At 46.5% G+C, this 22,518-nt stretch overlaps 1 protein-coding gene across 2 annotated transcripts; it reads left to right on the top strand.

The window, feature by feature from the left end:
• Positions 1-3,919: 3,919 nt before the first annotated feature.
• Positions 3,920-20,768, top strand: DIPK1B (divergent protein kinase domain 1B). Of its 2 annotated transcripts, none has more exons than XM_081178818.1 (5): positions 3,920-4,053; positions 16,340-16,474; positions 17,395-17,502; positions 18,956-19,132; positions 19,714-20,768. In XM_081178818.1, the coding sequence occupies exons 2-5, from the start codon at positions 16,418-16,420 to the stop codon at positions 20,524-20,526; spliced, it is 1,155 nt and encodes a 384-aa protein (XP_081034944.1). In that variant the 5' UTR covers positions 3,920-4,053; positions 16,340-16,417; the 3' UTR covers positions 20,527-20,768. The 2 variants fall into 2 exon arrangements, with proteins under 2 accessions (XP_081034944.1, XP_081034943.1); XM_081178817.1 differs by lacking the exon at positions 3,920-4,053 and adding an exon at positions 11,640-12,272.
• The last annotated feature ends 1,750 nt before the right edge of the window (positions 20,769-22,518 follow it).

The following is a 22,518-nucleotide window of genomic DNA, read 5'->3' as shown; positions in this document are numbered from 1 at the left end:
GAAAGAAAGATTCTAGTCCTCACGATTCTGGAGAAAGAGCTGAATTAAACAGGAGCACATGTCGATCTAGCTCAGCACTGTCTACATGGACTGGCCGCAGCTCTCCAGGAATTTCAGGCAGGAGGCATTCTCCGCCGACTAAGTTGCTAGTCCTCACGGTTCTAGACAAAAGCCTGGATGAAATAGGGAGGTAGGAAGTGCCTTGCACTGAGTCCAACTATTGAGCCATCTAGCTCAGTATTGTCTACACAGACTGGCAGCAGTGTCTTTCCGGGGCTTCTGGAGGAGCCTTTGTTAGGATACTAGTCCTCATAGTTCTGAATTAACTGAAGCTCAGGACTGGCTGCACTAGCTGATAGCAGAAGCTGCTCTCCAGAGCTTCAGACAGGGGACATTCTCATCGGAGCTATAGCCCTTCCCCATAAGTTTCTAGTCCTCATAGTTCTGAAGAAGTTTGAATCAAACAGGAATACAGGAAGCTGGATGCTTCTGAGTCATGGACTAAATGCTGTCCATTTAGTTCACTAGTGACTACACTGACTAGCAGCAGTGGTTTCCCAGTGCTTCAGATTTAAGAGATAATCCCAGCTGTACCTGGAAGTTCCAGGGATTGAAGAGGGTACTCTCTGCAAACAAAGCAGATGCTCCAACACTGAGCTACATGGGAAAGTGTATTAAAATAAGTCAGCCCAGCAGCCCGGTATTGCCTGCACTGACTGGCAGCAGTTGTTCTCCAAAGGTTCAGAGATGGGAGGTGCCTCCTCTTTCCTTTCTTTGTCCACCCTCCCCCCACTTTCTTCTCCCATCCTACCGTTCCCATCTTCCAGGATCTCATAAGAACATAAGAAGAGCCTGCTGGATCAAGCCAAAGGGGGCCCAGTCCAGCATCTTGTTCTCCCACTGGCCAGCCAGATGCCCCAATGGGAAACCTGCTGTAAGCAGGACTCAGGAACAAGTGCCCTCTCGCTTCCTGTGGCTTTCAGAAACTGGAATTCAGAAGCATTACTGCCTTCAAAGGTAGAGACAGCATTGTGATCATAGCTAATAGTCATCAACAGCCCTCCATGAATTTTTCTAATCCTCTTTTAAAATTACCTAGGCTATCCCTGCCTCCTGTAGCACTGACTTCCATAGTTTAACAATGTGCTACATGAATAAATCATTTCTTTTATCTGTCCTGAATCTTCCACTATTCAGCATTGATCTATGAGACACTCACCCCACATGGAAAGGAGCTCACCAACCCCTTCTTGATTCAATGGGGATATTCCTGAGAGGCCATGCCCCAGATAACCAGCAGGGTGTGGTTATTTTAGTTAAATCCTCTCTTGCTCTTCACCTCTTGTGCAGAATCCTCTCTGGCTCTTTGCACCAGATAAGAGACCTCTCCTTTGCCGTCACCAAGACCAGGAAGGGGAAACCCTGCATTTCTCTGAGCTTGTATTTTTACTGTCTCTCTTAAAGAGGATCTGATTGCTAAGCTGCTTTAATGCTTTAGAAGAGATGCAAGTATAGCCATTGGTTCTGGAGAGCAAATTGGGGCGGCTTCTAAATCTGCAGCTTGACTCCTCCCGTTGCACAAGTGCTTTCTTTGGTCCTACTAAAAATCATAAGGAAACACTGACCTATTGAGGTCTGTGGGGTGTGTGTGTGCATGGGGCAACATGATAATAGTGTCCAAAATGGTGTGGAGAAAGTGGAGAGATAAAAGTTTCTCTCTCATGTTGGAAGATTCAGGTCAGTTAAAAGAAAGGACTTCTTCACACAGTGCAAAGTTAGACTTTGGAACTCTCATCCCTAGGAAGCAGTGATGGCCTGTTGTTGTTGTTGTTTAGTTGTTTAGTCGTGTCCGATTCTTCGTGACCCCGTGGAACCAGAGCACGCCAGGCACTTCTGTCTTCCACTGCCTCCCGCAGTTTGGTCGGACTCATGTTTGTAGCTTCGAGAACGCTGTCCAACCATCTCATCCTCTGTCGTCCCCTTCTCCTTGTGCCCTCCAGCTTTCCCAACATCAGGGTCTTTTCCAGGGAGTCTTCTCTTCTCATGAGGTGGCCAAAGTATTGGAGTCTCAGCTTCAGGTCCTTCCAGTGAGCACTCAGGGCTGATTTCCTTAAGAATAGATAGGTTTGATCTTCTTGCAGTCCATGGGACTCTCAAGAGTCTCCTCCAGCACCATAATTCAAAAGCATCAATTCTTCGGCGATCAGCCTTCTTTATGGTCCAGCTTTCACTTCCATACATCACTACTGGGAAAATACATCATACATCACTACATCACTACTGGGAAAAGCTAGGTGGCTGGGAAAAGATGGCCTAGGTGACTTTAAAAAAAAGGATTAGACGAATTCATGGAGGAGGTAGTTGACGATGGCCAAAAGCCACAGTGGCTATGTGGAGGTGTACAAACAAGATAGGAAAATTGGCTTCCAGGTGGAGAAATCAAAATTAGAAACTGAACTGTTAGAACCCAATACTAAGAATTTGTCAAGAATGTATAATTTGCTGCTGAAATGGAATACACAAGATGAAACAGTTAAATCGGCTATGATTAAGTGGGCACAGGACATTGGTCATAACATCATGTTTGCTGACTGGGAATGGTTGTGGAACACCGGGATAAAATTTACGGCATGTAATGCCTTAAAGGAAAATATTATGAAAATGATCTATAGGTGGTACACGACCCAAGTCAAGCTAGCAAAGATTTACCATTTGCCTGATAATAAATGTTGGAAATGTAAAGCAACTGAAGGTACTTTTTATCACCTTTGGTGGATGTGCCCAAAGATTAAGGCTTTCTGGGAAATGATATATAATGAAATGAAAAAAGTACTTAAATGTACCTTTCCTAAGAAACCAGAGGCCTTTCTCTTGGGCATAGTCGGCCAATTGGTGTTAAAGAAAGATAGAACTTTTTTTCTGTATGCTACAACAGCAGCAAGAATACTCATCGCAAAGTATTGGAAGACACAAGACCTACCCACCTTGGAAGAATGGCAGATGAAAGTGATGGACTATATGACACTGGCTGAGATGACCGGCAGAATCCGTGACCAGGGGAAAGAGACGGTGGAAGAGGATTGGAAGAAATTTAAAATCTATCTTAAAGACTATTATAAAATTGAGGAATGCTAAAATGTCGAGGTGTTGAGAAAGAAAAGGGAATTACAGCGACATAAGATTAAGTTGAAGGAAAGGTTAGGAGGACATACACTTGATAAAACTACTTAGAAGCTGCTGAAACAATCTTGGAAATTGGGATGCAGAAAGGGGAGGTATGGGGGAGTCCGAGAAATGAGGGTTATGAAAAAAAGGCTATGAAATTATACATGTTTGTATGTCTTTTTATTTGTTTGTATTGTTTAAAAAATGTTGTAAAACTAAAAAAAAAATTATATATATATTAAAAAAAAAGCCACAGTGGCTATGCTCTGCCTCCCCAGCTGGAGAAAGCAATGCTTCTGTAACACCAGTTGCAGGAGGGGAGAGGCCTCTTGTGCTCAGGTCCTGCTCGTGGGCCACCCAGAAGAGGCACCTGGTTGGCCAGTGTGAGAAGAGGATGTTGGACTAGATGGGCCACTGGCCTGATCCTGCAGGATCTTCATACAAGTGTAGAATCTAGCTTACTGTCAAAAGATAAAATTGCATGAATTGCTCTAGCCATTTTTGCCTCTGGCTTCACCTACCACTGGCACATGGCCCCTGGAAGGTTGCTCAGAAGAGAATGTGGCCCTCAGGCTGAAAAAGCCCCCTTCCTGCTGGGCCCATAATATCATGCTGGTAGCCCTTTCCTCAGAGTAAGATCTGGCATCCAAGGGTTCCTGTGTATTGGCCTAAATTTGCATCTGTACATATCATTTATTATATGTGACAGCTCTGCTTGTGTACCGATGGGTGTGTTGCTGTGTTCCAAAGTGCACTGCTATTCCCAGGTTAGACTGCTCCATCGTGACTCTGGCAAAAGGCACTGGCAGGTCCCAAGGGCCTCTCTGTGGTGATGGACTTTGGATGCTTTTGTTGAAAGCCAGGATTATATAAACGCGGGTTGGGAAGGTGAGAGTTTTGGGTGGGAAGCTCGTTGGGTTGCGCTTTAGCTGAGATTTGGCCCCCACTGACAGAACCTGGTGGTGTTTGCTTTGGTTTATTGCCCCTGGTGGAAATATTATCTAAGGCAACTTATAAAGAGAAACCTTCCTTTCTGTAGAATGCAATCTGCAAAGGAAAAAAGGGTAGGTCTGTGTGGGAATTCTCCATGTTCTGCACTGAGTCTATGTTGCTTTTCAAAATTATCCCTTGTTCATAGCCTGCCAGTATAAACACCAGTTCAGAAAATGCAGTACCTCTGTTGTACCGGAGCAGCTGCTTTAAATGCAGAAGGCCTCAGGTTCAGTCCCTTTATTCAGAACCTTGAAGACTGGAATCTATTAATTTTTAGCAGATAGATCAGTATTATAGCACTTGCTTTTCATGCAGAAGGCTGCAGGTTCAATCCCCGCTGGCATCTCCACATAGGGTTGGTACAGAGCCCCCTGCTTAAAAGCCAGAACAGCTGCTGCCAGTCAGTGCAGACAATATGAATCAAGATGGCCTAGGGATATGACCTGATGTCAGGCTATGGGCTCTGTGGCCAGCAGAAATGGCATGACCCAGAACATTTCCAGAAAACACACAAACTGTGATCCTTCTCTCTGATCCTTGATGTAAATGAGACTCTCAGTGGCTTCTTGGCAAGGAGGGAAATGCAGTCTGCACCTGGCTCAGGAGCACTGTTGTCTCTTCTTGCTTCACATTCCAGAGCCCAGATTTCACCCGGTAATAAAGAGGCTCTGTCCACCACAGGGTGCCTTCTGTACTTACTGTAAACCACCAGCAGAAACACTTTCTGGTTTCAACACAAAATTTCCCCAGCTGGGTGAAGGGTTGACAAAATCAAAAAACAAGAGCAGGGTGTGTTGGGAAAGGCAGCCAGCCAAGTTCTTTGTCTTCTGATAAAGTCAGGGGCTGGTTCTTATGCAATTATCATCATCTACAGGACAAACTTGTTATTAAAATGAGAACAATCACATAAAAGCAACCACAAAACTATGTTTTCTTGACTCCATGCACCTAGGGATGTCCCCCTGTAAAGATGCAAAGAGATACCTGGCTTGTGGGCTTCCTGGAGCTTCCTGGGTTCCTGTAGAGAAGAGGATTCTGGGTTTGGTGGGGTTGCCCATCTTGGCCTGATCTAGCAGGGTGCCTCTTAAATAAAAAGATAAGGAGAGCCCTCATGGATCAGGCCAATGGCCCACCTAGTCCAGCATCCTATTATCATCAGTAGTCAGCGAGATGCTCCAAACAGAAACCTCCAGGCTGACCCTGAGCACAGGAGCCCTCTCCTCTCCTGCTGCTTCCATCTGCAGAGCAAGAGCATAGCCATTGTGCCTACCAGCAAGATGCTGTGCTGATAGTAGGGACAACCCCAGGGAGTGGGGAGGCCAACCAGTTGCTGAGCTTGCAAGGCTGGTCAGTGGATTTCCTCCCACGCCACTGCACTCCAAACACCTAGTCCATTCATTCATTCATCCATTCATTCATTCATTCATTCATTCCAGTTATGGCTGCTTTTCAGGGCCAAAAACTTTTGCAAAGCCACTGAAGGATCAGACGTAAGAAGTTTCATGACACAGAGTTATAGAGCATCAGTCCACCTAGCTCAGCATTGTCTATTCTGACTGGCAGTGACTCCCCAGAGTCACAGGCAGAAAGCAGGTGGTCTACCACGGAGCTATGGCCCTACTCCTAAAAATTAAGTAAGATTCTAGTCTTCATAGTTCTGAGTTAAATAGGAACATAGGAAGCTGCCTTCTACTGAGGCCCTTGGTCCATCTACTCAGTAATGTTCACACCTGACTGGTTGTGACTTTCTAGGGTTTCAGATGGAGGACCTCTACCTGGAGAAACTAGAAGGTGAACCTGGGATCCTCCACATGCCAAGCAGGTGCTCTGTCATTGAGCTACAGCCCTTTCCCAACACAGCTCTCATTCAGAGTTGTTAGAAAAGCCGAGTGCCTCTCCCTCTCTCTGCTAAGCAGTAACAAGAGGCCAGGGAATTCCCAGCACTCACCCAGGGTTTGTGTTCCTTTGAAAAATTGAGACACAACGGAGACTGTCATAGTTTTAAGAAATATAGTTTATTCACCTATTTACACCTTCACTCTGCAGGGAGGGAGTCCAGATCTTACAGCATGGTCATTTCAAGAGGCGCTTGTCCACCACAGCAGAGCAGCCCTGGAACCCAAGGCATCTCTCCCAGCCAGCTCTCAGCCAGCCTGCCCAACATGGATCCCAGTCTTTCCCTCCTCCTCCTCCTCTTTCGCAGAACACCTTGCTAAAAACTCACTTTTCCTGTCACTTCAAACACACACACACCATCACCTTGGCAACATCTGTCTCCCCAGACCAAAGGATTCCTCTCAGATGGCTCATTTGTCATGTTAACAGATTTGCTCTTCACTAGGCCAGCCAGTGAAGAGAAAATATGTTAGTTTATTGGGTTTAGCCACCCCCCCATCTATAACAAGAGTGAAAGTAGGATTGCACATTTTTGCAGGTTCAGCCAGGAACTGCTTGTGGTCAGCACCAGACTGAGCAAACCACCAGAGACCTCTGCAAAGGCATCACACTAAGTTTAGCTGGAATAGAAAAATCCTCCACCACCCCCAAGGAATTGGAACATGCCCTTCCCTCTATCTCGGGCAGAAATTCTTCCACGTAATGTTGCCAAGGCCAGCTCAGAAACAAAAATACAGAAATCTGGATCAGCTGCCTCTTCCCAATCTATCACAAGGTTTAAAGGTCTTGCCTCAGCAAAATGTGGAAACCCGTGCTTTAAGGGGGGAAAAGGAGCCTGACTCAGCTACCATCAGGCACCCAGTTCCCTGGAGAACCAAACTCAAACCCGTGGCAACTGCAGCAGGCTGAGGAAGGGAACAATGGCAAGACAGGTGTTCTAGGCTAATAAGAGCTGAGTTGCTAGGGCTCTAGAACTGGGGCACCCTGCTTTATCTCAAGTGACTCCTGAGAGTTTGGGACCTTTTGGTTTAGAGCTGTGGTTCCTAATGTGGGGCACATGCCCCCAGTGGCGTAGCGTGGGGGGTGCAGGGGGGGCCGGCCGCACCGGGCGCAACATCTGGGGGTTAGGGTTAGGGGGCGCAAATCCACGGGTTAGGGGGCGCAAATCCACGGGTTAGGGGGTGCAAATTACTTGCCTTGCCCCTGGTGCTGACAACCCACGCTACGCCACTGCATGCCCCACAGGGGGGCAATTTGATTTTTAAAGGGGGGGGGAATTCGAGAATGTTTAGACCAAGTTAATGGCCTTTTAGGCTTCCTCCACGTGAATAGGAGTTCACTTTTTGAATAATATGAATTATATGTAATTGGGGTGGTGGTTCAGGATTTTAGAGATGCTTAGGTGGGGTGTGGCCCAAAAAAGGTTGGGAACCACTGGTTTAGAGGAAAGGCAAGTAAAAGAGAGTTTGTAAAATTATGCATGTCACAGAGAGTGAAGAGAAAGAAGTCCTTCTTCCTCTTTCGTGGGTATCCAGTGGAGCTGAATGTTGAAAGATTGAGGACAGATAAAAAGAAGTCCTTCTTCCGCAGCATGTAGTTTGACTATGGAACTCACTCCCACAGGAGGAAGTGATGGCAACTAACGCAGATGGCTTTTAAAGAGCCTTAGACAAATTCATGGAGGAGGAGAGGGCTATCAGTGGCTACTACATGGTGGTTATGCTCTGCCTCCGCCGAAGGAAGCAGTAGCACTTCTGAATACCAGTTTCTGGAACCCGCACAAAGGGAGAGGGCTCTTGTGCTCAGGTGTTGATTGTGGGTTTCTCATAATAGGGATCCTGTTAGCCACTGTGAGAACAGGGTGCTGGACTAGATGGGCCACTGGCCTGATCCAGCAAGCAGGCTCTTCTTTTTTTAAAAAAAGATATTTATTAAAGTTTCCATTTTTTTACAAACAAGAAGAAAAAACAAACATAAAAATATTTTTAAAAAACACACACATAAATTTCACAACTTATTTTCTTGTAACTTATTTCCCCGACCTCCTCATACCTCCCCTTCTTGTATACCCAGTTTAGATTATTTATACAGCAAATCCTTATCTCGACCTCTTAAATTATTGTAGCTTTAAATTCTTACTTACAAAAAGAAAGTCATTTTATCATAGTTACAGCTTGAAACCACTTCATTTCAATCCAGCATCATTCAACATTCCTTAATTTTACAATATTTTTGTAGATAGGCCTTAATTTTTTTCCAATCTTCTTCTGCCGACTCTTCTCCCTGGTCACGGATTCTGCCAGTCATTTCTGCCAGTCCCATACAGTCAATCAGCTTCATCTGCCACAAGCAGGCTCTTCTTAAGGAGGTCTATTGTGTTTGCAGAACCTCCATGCCCAGGGGCAGTCTACATATGAATACCCAGATAATGGAGAATAACAATGGGAGAGTTGCTGTTGCTTGCGGGCTTCCCATGGGAGCACCTGATTAGCTATTGTGAGAGCAGGCTGGACTAGGTGGGCCCCCGCTGGCCTGATCCAGCAGGCTCTTCTTATGTCATAGAGCAGGGATGTCCTACTGTTCAATTGTGATGAACTGGTCAATTGTGGCGTGTTCCTGGTCGATCCTGGTTGATCGCTTGATCCTGATTGATTGACCAAAAAACCAAACCAAACCAAAAAAGCTCAACAACTGTGGTCAATCGAATGGGTAGATCACTGCTAGTGTTTTTGTAGTGGCAGTAGATCGCAGTCTCTTGGAAGCTGGACATTCCTGTCATAGAGGATGAGGCTATTCATGGAGGATAAGGCTATGCTCTGCCTCCACAATCAGAGGCAGTAATGCTTCTGAATCCTGGTTCCTGGGAGTCAAAGAATGGCAGAATGCTCTTGTGCTTGGGTCATTCCCTTAGGAAGGTCAGTGGCAGAACACTCACTTTGCATGCAGAAGGTCTCAGGCTCAACCCCTCACATCTCCAAGTGAGACTGGGAATGTCCCCTGCCTGAAACCCTCCAAGAAACCACTTTCCCCATTGACTGGCTATGCACATATCAAGGATGCCTCCTTTGGAAGAGAGAGGGGATGTTGGAAGTGGTCCAAAACCTGCATCCATGGGGTCAGGCTAGTTCCTGAGAGCTCAGGGGCTTTTCCTCCAGTGGATTGTGGAGCTAGGACTTTGGCAGTGGGGTCATTTTGTTCCAACCCCCTGCAATTCAGGGATCTCAACTAAAGCATCCATGACATATGGCCATCTAACCGCTGCTTTAAAACCTCAAAGGAAGTGAGAGTCTACCACCTTCTGAGGGAGTCTATCCCACAGCACTGTTGTACTGCTCTTGCCATCAGAAAGTTCTTCCTCATGTAGACTGTATGACAGGCATAGGCAAACTCGGCCCTCCAGATGATTTTGGACTACAATTCCCACCATCCCTGACCACTGGTCCTGTTAGCTAGGGATGATGGGAGTTGTTGTCCCAAAACATCTGGAGGGCTGAGTTTGCCTATGCCTGCTGTATGACCTTTGGGGCACAGAACTGTTGGTGACCTTAGGCTGTTCTGAATGTTACACTGATAGAGATCACAATAAGGTGACTTTTAATAAACAGAATCTTAGGGGCAAAGGGAGGCTGTCTTAGATCATGTCAGACCCTTGGTCCACCCAGCTCAGCACTGCACACACTGACTGGCACTGCCTTTCTAGGGCTTTGGGCAGGGAACATTCCCTGCCCCACCTGGAGATGCCATTGATGAAACGTGGGGCTGACTGCAACCAAAGCAGATGATCTGCAGTGGCTGCTGGGAGCTGGAGTCTGTCTGAAGTTCCACCAATGTTCCCCTTCTTTCCTATTAACTTCGCTTTTATTAGAGATTTTATACTTCTAAGGCATAACCATCAGAAGAAGAATCAGAAAAACATAACAACTACCATTTTTACTCACATCTAATGCTCACCTTTTTTGGCCAAATTACGTTGTGGAAATTAAGGTGCACTTTAGATTCGATGGCACATTAGACTTGAGTAAATACGTTATTTCCTTTTAACTCCAAACTATCTGCAGGTGGAGACTTTATTTTTCTTGAGTTCAACATGCCACCTACTGGCTATGTCAGGTGTGCCAACCCCTCTGTGGGAGAAGCGCTCCAACACAGCTGTTCTCTTGAAGGGTGGGTGGTGTTTTTGACCTATGCACCATTTCCTGGGAGCTCCTTCAGTTTGTGGTGTGCAGAGATGAGACTCTTAAGAGGGCAAAAATATTGCAAAGGAAAAGAAAACATCAGACAGGATTGGCTGAGGTCTTATTCCAGAGGCAACTGAGTCTACTCAGAATCCATTCTGCTCTGGATCCATCTTATTCCAGAGGCTGGGGGAGAAAGACCGCTGCCTGAAACCCTGGAGAGAGACACTGCTGCAAGCCAGTGTATACAGTACTGAGCTAGATGGACCAACGGTCTGACTCAATAGAAGGCAGATCCCCACATTCCTGTTCAACTGAACTACAAGGACTAGAATCGTATTTTATGTTGAAGGGGTAGAGTATGGTATCTCCTTTGCACATGGAAGGCTCAGTCCCCAGGTTCAGTCCCCAGAGACATCTGCACACAGTACTGGTGAAAGACCCTCTGCCAAAAAGCTCTGGAAAAATCAGCCCTTCACTAAGAATCATGAGGTCTGGAACCTTAAGTTTATTTTTAGGGGAAGGGCTGTAGATACAGATACAGAGCACCTGTCCTGCATACAGAAGGTCCAAGCTTCAATCCCTGCTGGCATCTCCAGACAAGGCTGGGAAAGAAACCCTGCCAGAAACTTTGGAGAGCCATTGCTGATCAGTGTATACAGTCTTGAGCTAGATGGACCTAGTGGCCTGACTTAGTTTAAGCCAGCTTCCTCTGTTTCTACACAAGTGGGTTAGACTGAGCATCCTGTCTTAAGAGCATCCTGCACTGGAGGTCCTGTTGCACACACACAAAACCTAACCATCAGGGCTAGTAGCTATCAGTAGCCTCCACCTCCAATTGGTCTCACCCTATTTCGAGCTTTGAAGATTTCCGATGCAGAAAGATTGGAAATCTAAAATATAAGCCATTGTATGGACTTCTGTTAATTTTTATTAGATGTTATTTTTATTTAATGCTTTTTTTGCTATAGTACCTCCTGTAACTATAAGTTTTGGAAAACTTTTTTTAAATTTTTAAATAGTTAAACTGTGGAACTCACTCCCACAGTCACCAAGCAAGATGACATCAAAAGAGGATTAGACAGTTTCATGGAGGTGGAGAGCGCTATCCATAGCCACTAACCACAATGGCTCTGGCCTACCTCCCCAGCTGCAGGCAGCAATGCTTCTGGAAACCACATTAGAGGAGAATGTTGCAAGGTCCTTGTGCTTGGGTCCTGCCTGCAGGTTTCTCACTGGGTTGGCCACTGAGAAGAGGATGCTGCTCTAGGTGGGTCACTGGCCTGATACAGAAATGCTATTATTTTTTCCTTTTTTAAAAATTATATTTTAAATGGTTGTAACATGCCCTCGGACCTTAGGATGAAGGGCGAGTAATAAGATTATCGCTGCCCAGGTGGTTGGTCTTCCTAGCCTCTTGCAGGAGTGAGTTTTAAGGTTGAAGGATGCCAAGTGTGTTTTGCAGAAGGTACCAACGCCACTTCATCCATTTCCAAATGTGGCAAGCCAGCTGCCCTTCCTGGGGTTGGGAGACCCCCTTCTCTCCTCCAGGGATTTTTTTGGGGGGGCCTAGGCTCCCCTTCTTCCCCCAAAAACCTCCTGCCTTCTGCCTGAAGATGCCACAAAGACTTATAAGCGGAAGCTGGAGACCCGATTGTGGACGGAAGGAGAAGGGGAGGGGGAAGCTCCCCCTCGGGTCTCTTTTTCCATCGGCGGGCAGAAATGTGCCTGGGCAGGCGTCCCCTTTAAGGAGCGTCTCCGCAGCATCATCCAGAGGAGGAGGAGGAAGAAGGAGGAAGATGCGGCAGAAACGGGGAGGCAGCAGGGGCCCCCACCTCGGCCAGCCTGGAAGACCCACTGCCTTGGACCCACCGAGCCCCCCAGTCCCTGCCCTGTCCAGTCTGGCGTGAGCGCAGCGCCTCCCCCCTTCTTTCCAGGAGGGGCTTGGAACAAAAGAGACACCCCCCCCCTGCACTGCCAGAGCCCAGCATGAGAAGGGTTGTGCAGCTGGTACTTTTTTGCCCCCTCTCCATGGGGCTGCAGGTGAGAGCGAAGGCGGGCGCGGATGGAGAGAGAAACGATGGAAGGGGAGGGGGTGTCTCTCTGGCCTCCGAGCTGAAGCTCAGTGCCGTTTGCAGGTACTGCGTGGGGGCGGGGGCGGAGAATTGATCTCTCAAGATGGGATGAGGCTTCGGAGCAAAAATAACGATAAAAAGGCCGCCCTTCTTGCTGGAGATTGTATACAGGGGCTCCGCGCGCCTTTGCCTCTTGTAATTGACAAGCTTGTCAATGTCAAAGGCAGCTTCTTCCCCACCACTGGACCATTTACCGCTTAAGCGCCAAAGGGGTACTTGGGCGTTACCTGGTGCAGCAGGTAAAAAAAAGCAGGAGGAACCTTCTGGGGGCGAAGGAGGACCCCCTCTGGTTGGCCCCACAAGCAGGTGGAGAACTACTGCACCAGTTCATCTGCTTTTCTAGTACACCCCCCCTCCTTTTCTGGTTTTTGGGTTTTCGCTTCTACAAGCAGAAGCCCCTGAAAGAAGTGTGTTCACTGTCGAAGCACGTGTATTTATTATTTTTAATGAAGCTGGGGGACTGGTTTGTGGGGGGGAGGGGGGATATTGAGGAAAGGCCAGAGACAGTGTGGGATGCCTCTGAGTGCTGGAGAATAATATCTGGCCCATTTGGAGGCAGCCATGCAAATCAGCCAGGCCAGCTGGCAATTGGAAAAGGGTTTGGGGGCATTCTGCACTGCAACATCACTGGTGCCCAAATGCCAGGCAAATGCTGCAGCAGGGAAACACAAAGTGCCCTTCACATCAAGCAAGGGTGTGTGTGTGTGTGTGTAGAATGAAAACTGGCTTGGAAATGGCAGTGAGACGTCTCTTGAATCCTGCCACTCTCAGGAGAGGGGCAGTAGTGTCCAGATATCCAAAGTAGGGCAAAGGAAAGAGACTTCCTGCCAGAATGGGTGGAGAGGTGCTGCCAGTCAGTGTTGAAAATATTTCCAGAGGATTTCTACTCAGTGGCAGAACAGCTGCTGGGCATGCAGAAGGTCCCAGGTTCAATCCCTAATGGCATCTCCAGGTTGGGCTGGGGGAAAGATGTCTTGCCTGAAGTGTGGGGAAGTGTGAATGCCAGTCAGTGTGCACAGTACTGAAGTAGATGGACCAAGGGTCTGGCCCTGCAGATGGCAGCTTCCAGTGTTCCCAACATCCATTGCAGACGATGGTAAGAAATAGTGCATGGCTGTGGCTAGGCTGCTCTGCTTCCGGCGGGTCTGTGCATGTGTTAGAATAGGGGGCATCTCTTTCCCAAGTGCAAAGGCCAATGGACCTATGGGGGGAGGGGACCAGTTTTGGAATAATGTGTAGAGTTCTGGCCTGGGAGCTGGAAAAGGTTCAGAAAAGGGCAACTGAAAGTGGACATGGAGCAACTCTCCTAGACGAAAGGTTGGGGCTTTTTAGTTTAAGATGCAACATGATAGAAGTTTATAAAATTATGCATAGCATAATTCCTCTCTCTCTCTCATAGCACTAAAACTTGTGGGCATTCAACAAAGCTGGATGTTGGAAGGTTCAGGGTAGGGAAAAGAAAACCCTTCTTCACCCAGTGCTGTGGAACTCACTCCTACAGAAAGGAAGGTGACCAACTTAAATTGCTTTAAAAGAGAATTAGACAAATTTATGGAGGAAAGGGCTATCAATTATTATTATTAGAGGCAGTAATGATTCTTCTGAATATCGGCTGCTGGAATCCACAGGAGGGGAAGAGGTGCTCTTAGGGTCAAATCCTGCTTGCAGGTTTCCCAGAGGAGGCATCTGGTTGCCCATTGTGAGAACAGGAGGCTGGACTAGATGCACTGCATACCATTGGATGATTAGCTCCATTGAATACAAGGGGATTTACATTTGACTAAACAAATATAGGGTTGCATTGTAAGGGACATTTTTTTAAAACTGTTTTGCAACTTCTCCCCACACCCCCCTCACCAAATTGAGATAATCTGGGCCATGTCAATCAAGCTGTTGGATTTTTTTTTAAGCTGATGAAACAGTGACAAGGCAGATGAATTAAGCTTTGCATGGGGTCACAAAGAGTCAAACACGACTAAACGACTGAACAACAACAACAACATATTTTGCCTATTGTGAAAACCTCAGTAGTGGCTACCTTCTTGAGATGCTTTAGGAACTGCATCTGAAGAGGTACAGGTCATGGTTAAAGAGAAAGGCCAAAATATTTTATTATACTTACCTGGGAGTAACACCCACTAAACTTGGTGGGATTCCTTTCCATTCTCCAATTAGCCAAATGGCAAGGTACTTTCTTGCCCACCTGAAAAGGTTAGGCAAGGGTGCCCATTAACTCTCAGGTCGAAAGGAGAGAGGTACTTATCGAGTAAGGAAAGAAATGTTCACAGCCCCAGAGCCAAATCAGACTTATCAGTTTGCATTGGGAGCATCTCAGTATAATATTTTGTCAGTTTAATTTCTTTGATGCCTTTTCCAGGAAAGGAATCAAGGAATCTCTGTCATTGAAATACACAAAATTTTAAAATGATACAGACAGTTAAAACCAAAGCAGCCCTCCTATTCGCTAAACACATCAGGAATAATTGTCAGCACAATGCCAAGATTAAAAAACTATCCCACCAAATGCCTGGGAATAGAGGACTCCCAACCTGCTGCTGAAAAGATTATAATTCACCTTTGCTTTGCAAGACTGAGATGGCCTTTATCAGTGAGAGTGGCATGAATTTCCATCCAGTAAGCCCCAAAAGAGGCAAAATGTGCATCACATAACTGCAAAGTCCACAATTCAGAGTGCTGACTCTCCACTGGGGGAGGAACCAGTCAATTCTTCCATCAGAACTTATATATCTAAGCTCAGCCTTTGCTTGCCAGATGTTTGTGTGTTTCTGGCTGGTGCTGATGGGGGTTGTAGTCCAAAACATCAGGATGGCTCCAGGTTGGTGAAGGTCAAGATAGCTTGACAACCTCCCTCGCCACCGCCAGTCCCAAAACTCACATGAAGAAATCAGCACAGTCAAGTTCCTACCTAAGAGTCACAAAGTAAAATAAAGGTAAGCTGTAAAAATAAATCCAAAATCTGTATTAGGCTAACCAGAAACTTCACAACATAGTGTGCAAGCTTTCCTGATTTCAAAACGTAAATATGGTTACCTTTCCTAGGGGTGGAGATGTTAAGAGTTGTTATTATTACTGAAGTTGGAGAGTTTGTAAGAAAAACAGCCATTGCGTCCCAAATCTGTCTGGAAACTCAAAACTCTAGTCTCTCAGACCTTTGTTTAATTCAACACTTTGTTTAGGACCACAAGAACTAACTGTGCTACAGTCCTCTAACACAAGAACATAGGAAGCTATGGCCCTCCCTCCCTCAATCATGGCAAAATTCTAGTCCTCAAAGTTCTGAAGGAAGGTGAATTGAATAAGGCTGCTGCCTTAAACCAACACAGACCATTGGTCTATCTAGTTCAGTATCAACTACACTGACTGGCAGCAGTGGATTGCCAGGGTTTCAAGGAGTCTTCCCAAGCATGGCCTAGGGATGCCATTGGAAATTGAACATGGGACCTTCTTCAGGCAAAGCCGGTGCTCTACCACTGAGCCTTTTACCTAAAAAAATAAGGCTCTAGTCCTCATGTTCTAAATAATAAGCCAATTTAAATAAGATGCAGCCCTCTTATCAAGCTGGGCTCATTGTTCTATCTAACTTAGTACTGTCTACACTGACTGGCAGAAGCTCTCCAACATTTCAGACAGGGAGCCTCTTTCTCATTTGAACCCTGGTCTCTACCAGGTACTAGCAGTCTGACACTCTAACCAATATGCCATGCTGACTGGCATACTGGCATCCAGGCAGACTTTGAAAGAGGAAAAGCAAAAATGAAACTCTGGGTTTACTCCTGAGCTGTTGTGGTGCCAGCAGGGTTTTTTCTGGGCCCGGGACACTGTACGTGAGTTGGGACCTTCACCTTGCCTGTAACCCATGGACAGATGTGGGTTTTGTGTATATATAGATATATCCTTCCATACCTGTTTTGGCTCTCCTTAAATTTCTTTTGCTCTCTCTTCCCAACCCCGCAGAGCCGTCTTCCTGGCATCAAGGTCAAGTACCTATTTTTTGCCTGGCTGGGCATTTTTGTGGGCAGCTGGGTGGTCTACATGCATTACTCGTCCTATTCAGAACTCTGCAGAGGACACGTCTGCCAGATGATCATTGTGAGTGTCCCCCATCCACATCTGCAAAATTATTTATTATTACTATGGTTAATATTACATCGGAAGGCAGTGGGGTCTCCTTTGCTGGAGGCTAGATGACCCTTGGGGTTCCTTCCAACTCTACAATTCTAGGACTGCATGAATATCAGTTGCTAGGAATTGCAGGTCCTAGGCATTCGGGTCCTACTTCTGGGCTTCCTTTCGGGACAACTGGTCAGCCCCTGTGAGAGCAGGATGGTGGGCTAGATGTGCCATTGACCTGATGGAGCTGCAGCCAGGCTTCTCTTAAGGTCTATTGTGATAGCATTTCCATTGAAAAAGTTCCTTGTCAGCTGGGGTGCTGCATGGACTTGGACCTATAATAGATCTGAAGCCGAGTGAGCAGAAGAGAAGCCTGGAACTTTTGGCTGCTGGATAAGGAGCCTCCAGAGGAACTTCGATGGCCAGATGGCTGCTGTTTGCCATCTGCTATTTGCCCAGAGTGATGCCTTCTAATGAAGAGTTCTCTGAGCTCTGATTTAATGATGGTTCAATGAGGAATGGTCCCAGACTGCTGGGGAAGGAGCAGGAGGGGCTTTTGGCCGCAGTGAAGAAATGTGAGATTCTCCTTCCCCTGACAAATATGACATCCTCTTTCCTGCCTGGTTCAGGAGGGAAGGAAGTAACATGGGAACGCATTGCTTTGCTGAAGAAACTGAGCTGTATAATCATAGAACTGTAGTGTTTGAGGGGACACCAACCCCAGGGCATGAAGCTTACTGGCTGACCTTGGACCAGCCACTGTCTCTCAGCCTTATCCCAGGGAGGGTAAACAGGGGAAGCAGAGCCATATACACCACCTCACATTCCTTTGAGGAAAGGTGGGATATGGTAGCTAACAGTTATTGATTCCTTTCTTTTCTCTCCCTTCTCCTTTCCAGTGTGACCAATATAATAAAGGAATAATTTCCGGTTCGACGTGTAAAGACCTTTGCAAGGATCATACACTGGTGTTCCAGCACTGCCTTTCGTCCTCTCCCACCCAGCAGGTAGGTTGACCTTCCATCGTTGGCTAGAGCAATGGAAGGACTTTGAAGTTGGCACGAGTTGTTGGCAGGGAGCAGGGATGAGGTGGAGACATTACAGTGCTGGGCAGGCTGCTTAAGTCTTGCTGTATGCTGGTGGGAAGGTGGTCATTTAAATTGGTGAATTTGTCCAATCCTCTTTTTAAAACCATGCATGTTGCTGGCTGCAACTGCCTCCTGTGGGAACAAGTTCCAAAGCTTAATTGTGTGCTGCATGAAAGACTTTTTGTCTGTCCTGGATCTTCCTAACATTCAGCGTCACTGAATGTCCATGAGGGAAGGAGAAAACCCATTCCTCTTTCCATGCTATGTATAATTTTGTAATTTTTTAATCTTATTGCCTATCTTTTTCTCAAAATTTAAAAGTCCTTTCCTCAGAGGGGAGTTGCTCCACCATCAACTCGATCATTTTGCTTGCCATTTTCTAAACCTTTTCCAACTCTACAATATCCTTTTTGCAAATTCCCTACCAGAGAAGAATGGCAAACCAAGCTGATGGACTATTCTGAGATGGCAAAAATGATTGGAAAACTCAGAAACCGAGAGGACAAAAACTTTATAAAAGAATGGGGAAAATTTATAAATTATTTAGGAGACCACTGTAAGCAGATGGAAACAAAGGCAGGATTTTGATTTCACTTGTAGTGTAAAAATTATGATGGATAATATGATTTGATATAAAAAATTGAGTATTGGTGAATATGCAGTAGTAGCTATTTAAAATGATACCCCATGGTGGGGATAGGGGAAGTCTTGAGATTCAGAGAATATCTTTATATATACATTTTTATTCTCTGTTTATTTGTACTTTGTATTTGTAAAGCCAATAAAAATTATTTCTAAAATAATAATAATATACAATATCCTTTTTGGGGCAAGGCAACCAGAATAGCACACAATATTCCAAACGCTGTTGCAACTTAGATCTGTATAACAGCACAATGACACTGGCGGTTTATTTCCAATTCCTTCCATGATGATCCCTAGGCCTGGTTTGTATTTTTCATGACCACCAAACTGGCCCAAAACCTTCATCGAGCTCTCTGCTATGGCACCAAGTTCTTGCTCATGGTCCGCCACGTCCAATTTAGACCCCAGGAGTGCATGTGTTGAATTAAGATTTTTTTTGCCCCAGCATGCATCACTTTACACATTGAGTTGCATCCACCTGATCATTCAGGCTGCCCTTTTTGGAATCTGTCTTCTGATATTGACAGGCACAGACTTCAGCTGGTCAACATAGCTGTGAATCCTGTGATGCAGGGAGTTGGACTAAGTGACCCTTTGTGTGTGGGGTGTGTGTGTGCGTCTTCCCTTCCAATGCTACATTCTGTGAACTTTGGGCACCTGTCAAATATATCTGTGTCCTGCAGATCCAGTTTGTCTCTCTAAGTTACATTCCTCTCCTTCGGTGCAGGTATACAGCGGCCTCTGGAAAGAGAAGGAGGTGATCATCAAATGTGGCATTGAAGAGGCCCTCAAGGCTGATGGCAACCCTGACTCAGCCCCCAGGAGAGATGTGGTCCTTTTCAGCAAACCGACACGGGGGACATCGATGGATGAGTTCAAGGAGATGCTCCTGAATTTCTTAAAAGTGAGTTTGTCACTACACCAGCAGGGTATGGGGGAAGGGTTTCTTGTTTTCAGGGGGCTGAGGATCCAAAACAACAGAGCTAGCTGTTGGAAGTCCTGGAAGGACGGCAAAGGGGTGGGGCTGTCGCCAGCAGGGGTGGGCGTAGCAGCGGGAAGCCAGCGAGCTCATAACAGTATTATTTACTGTTTTTCTGCTTTGGATATGAGATGATGTAATACCCTGCTACTGCAATTTTAGGATAGTTAATAATGGTAATAAAGGCTAGAAGCAAAAGGGGGGGAAAGGATAGAAAAAAGGAATGAAGTACAGTGGTACCTCTAGTTGCGAATGGGATCCGTTCCGGAGGCCCGTTTGCAACATGAGCAGAATGCAACCTGCGTCTGTACGTGTGTGGGTCACGATTCGCCACTTCTGCGCATGCGCATGATGTCATTTTGCTCATCTGCGCATGCATGAGCAGCAAAACCCAGAAGTAACCCTTTCCGATACTTCCGGGTCGCCGCGGGACGCAACCTGAAGCAAACGCAACACGAGATACGTATGACTGTAAAATGAAATGAAAAACTATCTGTCTTTTGCAGTCCAATCTAGGTGACCAGGTCTCCTTCACCAACTTAGTGAACAAGATAATGGCCATGGCGGATGTCAGTCGAGATGGGAAACTGTCGTTGGCAGAGGCGAAATCTATCTGGGCGCTGCTGCAGCTGAACGACTTCTTGCTGACGCTCTCCCTGCATGAGAAGGAACACACCTCCCAACTGCTGGGGCACTGTGGGGACCTGTACATCACTGAGAAGATTCGCCACACCTCTCTCTATACTGTGGAGGTCCCTCGCTTCCTGCAGCCTCTGCTGCCCACGGCCATCCACAGGGTCCTCCACCGGTGGTTCTCCCCAGCCTGGCCGCAGAGAGCGAAGATCGCCATTGGCCTCTTGGAGTTTGTGGAGGAGATCTTCCACGGGATGTACGGCAACTTCTACATCTGCGAGGCGGGCTTCAAGAACATGGGCTACAACGACAGGCATGACTTCAAGATGGTGGACCTCCGGAAGGTGGCGACAGAGATGACTATCCGGGGCTTCCTCAAAGGGCGCCACTGCGAGCAGAACGTGGACTGCACCTACGGGAGGGACTGTGTGGCCCCCTGCGACAAGCTCATGAAGCAGTGCAAGAGCGACGTGGTCCAGCCCAACCTGGCCAAGGTGTGTGGGCTTCTGCAGGAGTACTTGCTCCACGGGGCGCCCTCCGATCTGAAAGATGAGCTTCAGAAGCAGCTCAAGACCTGCACAACCCTCAGCGGCTTGGCCAGCCAGATGGAGGTCCACCACTCACTGGTGCTCAGCAGCCTCAAGACACTCTTGTGGAAGAAAATCTCAAATACCAAATATTCATAGGTGTGGGATGCCGAAAACCACTGCACACAGAGGATCACAGAATAGGAAGAGGGCCAGGGAGCACTCTGCTCTCCCCCCCACCCCCAAAAGTACGCAAGCAGGAAGATTTAGCACCAGGGGGGAAAGGACAAGTGGAATAACCAATGGGTCCTCCTCCCTTTTGGATGGACAGACTGTCAGTGAAGCAAGGGAAATTGTTTTGGATGAACAGCTTCTGATGTAAATAAATAGTGCTCTCTCTATCTCTTTGGCCTTGTCCTTAGGTTTATATGCCCCACATTTCCTTCAAGAAACTCAAGGTAATGAGTGTATTTTATCCCAACAACCACCCTACAAGGTAGGATAGGCTAAGAAGCAAGCGACTGCCCCAAGGTCAGCCAGTGAGCTTCATGGCTGAGTAGGGGATTTGAATCCTGGTCTCCTTATGCAGAGTCACACCCTTGGGTTCATCTAGCTTAGTGTTGTCCAGAAGGGCTGGTAGCAGCTCCCTAGCAATTCAGACAGGGGACATTCCCAGTCTCACCTGGAGATGCTCCAAGGGATTGACCCCGGGGCCACTGATCTACCACCCATCCCCAGCTTCCGAGCAACTTGCTGGCAATGCAAACCTCATGGCCTCTGGACGGGGCACAGAGATCTTTTGCAAAATGCTGTCTTAGCATGGTTCACTCCTAGAAACTAGAATTTGCTAGTTTGGGCAATTCCCCAATCTTACCAGTCTTGTCACATCTTACAACATCAACACATTCTTTTCTTTTTTCCCTGGGGGTTGGGGAGCTTTGACACTCAGATCCATGCCGCACATGACACATAAACACCACCGCTGTACTCTCAAATCTTTGGGTGGTGACAACACCTCATCCTTCAAGAGAAACCCAAAAAGGGATGGCTGGCAACTGATGCAAGCAGAACAACACTGGGGGGTGGGTGGGTGGGAATTCTTTTGCTAGAGTCCCAGTACAAAAAACAGGGAGAAGCCAGATCCTGGGCTAACCTATCTGAGCTCTTCTTGTCTGCTTGTGATATGACCATATTCATACCAGACATTTAAAATGCAATGATACTACTTTAAATAGTTACAGCTTCCATGAATGAATTCTGGAAGCTGTAGTTTTTTTTTTTTAAAAAAAGTCAATCCTTTATTAGGCATAGCAAACCACACATTATCAAACAAACACCGTAAACAAATTGTGCAAAATACGAGTTCAGCATAGAAGGTTTGTCCCAGTCAGATCTTTAACTCCAGAGAAAATCAATTTGCATAAATAATACAATATAACATTACCACATCACCGATCAATTAGAAGCTGTAGTTTGTTCAGCGTGATGGGAGTTAAGAGAGTCTGCTATTCCCCTCCCAAAGCTACATTTCCCAAAGTACTGTAGGATGTGGGACTGCTATACCACCCTGGGAATTGGAGGGAAGGGAATAGGGGTCCTCTTAACAACTCTGGACAAACTCCAGCTCCCAGGACTCTTTGTGGGCTCCTAGAATTTTATGACTGCACTGGATACCACTTTTAACAGTCTTGGCTTTCACCAAAGAATCATACTTAAACTATAGTTTAAGAGTATGAGAGTTATTAGGAGGCCCATATTCCACACACACTGGGAAATGCAGGTCTGTGAGGGAGACAGGTGGTCTTCTAACAACTCTCAGCACCCTTAAGTATAGCTCCCAGGATTCTTTGGGTGAAGCTATGACTGTTTAAAGTAGTATCATAGCATACTAAAGTATGGTGTGAAGGTGGCCTCTGGTCTCCCCCAGAGCAACAGCGGCTTTCTGGGATAAAATGATTGCTTATGCAACCCCACCCTACCCCTTTTAGTAATTTTATTGTGTGTTTTTATCAGTTTACATAAGCATCACAATTCAAGACGCCGCAAGAGGCCCACCACAATTTAGGGCATGTCATTTTAAGGACTGAAAGTTAATTTTTCCAAATTTCTTCAGTGAGGGGTCTTAAAAATATGTTTTTGGGTCTGGGGAAT

The sequence above is a fragment of the Podarcis bocagei genome (genome assembly GCF_964188305.1).
Source record: "Podarcis bocagei genome assembly, chromosome: Z".
Lineage (NCBI taxonomy): Eukaryota > Metazoa > Chordata > Lepidosauria > Squamata > Lacertidae > Podarcis > Podarcis bocagei.
The sequence above is the reverse complement of the archived record's forward strand: the minus strand, read 5'-3'. Positions and strand labels throughout refer to the sequence as shown.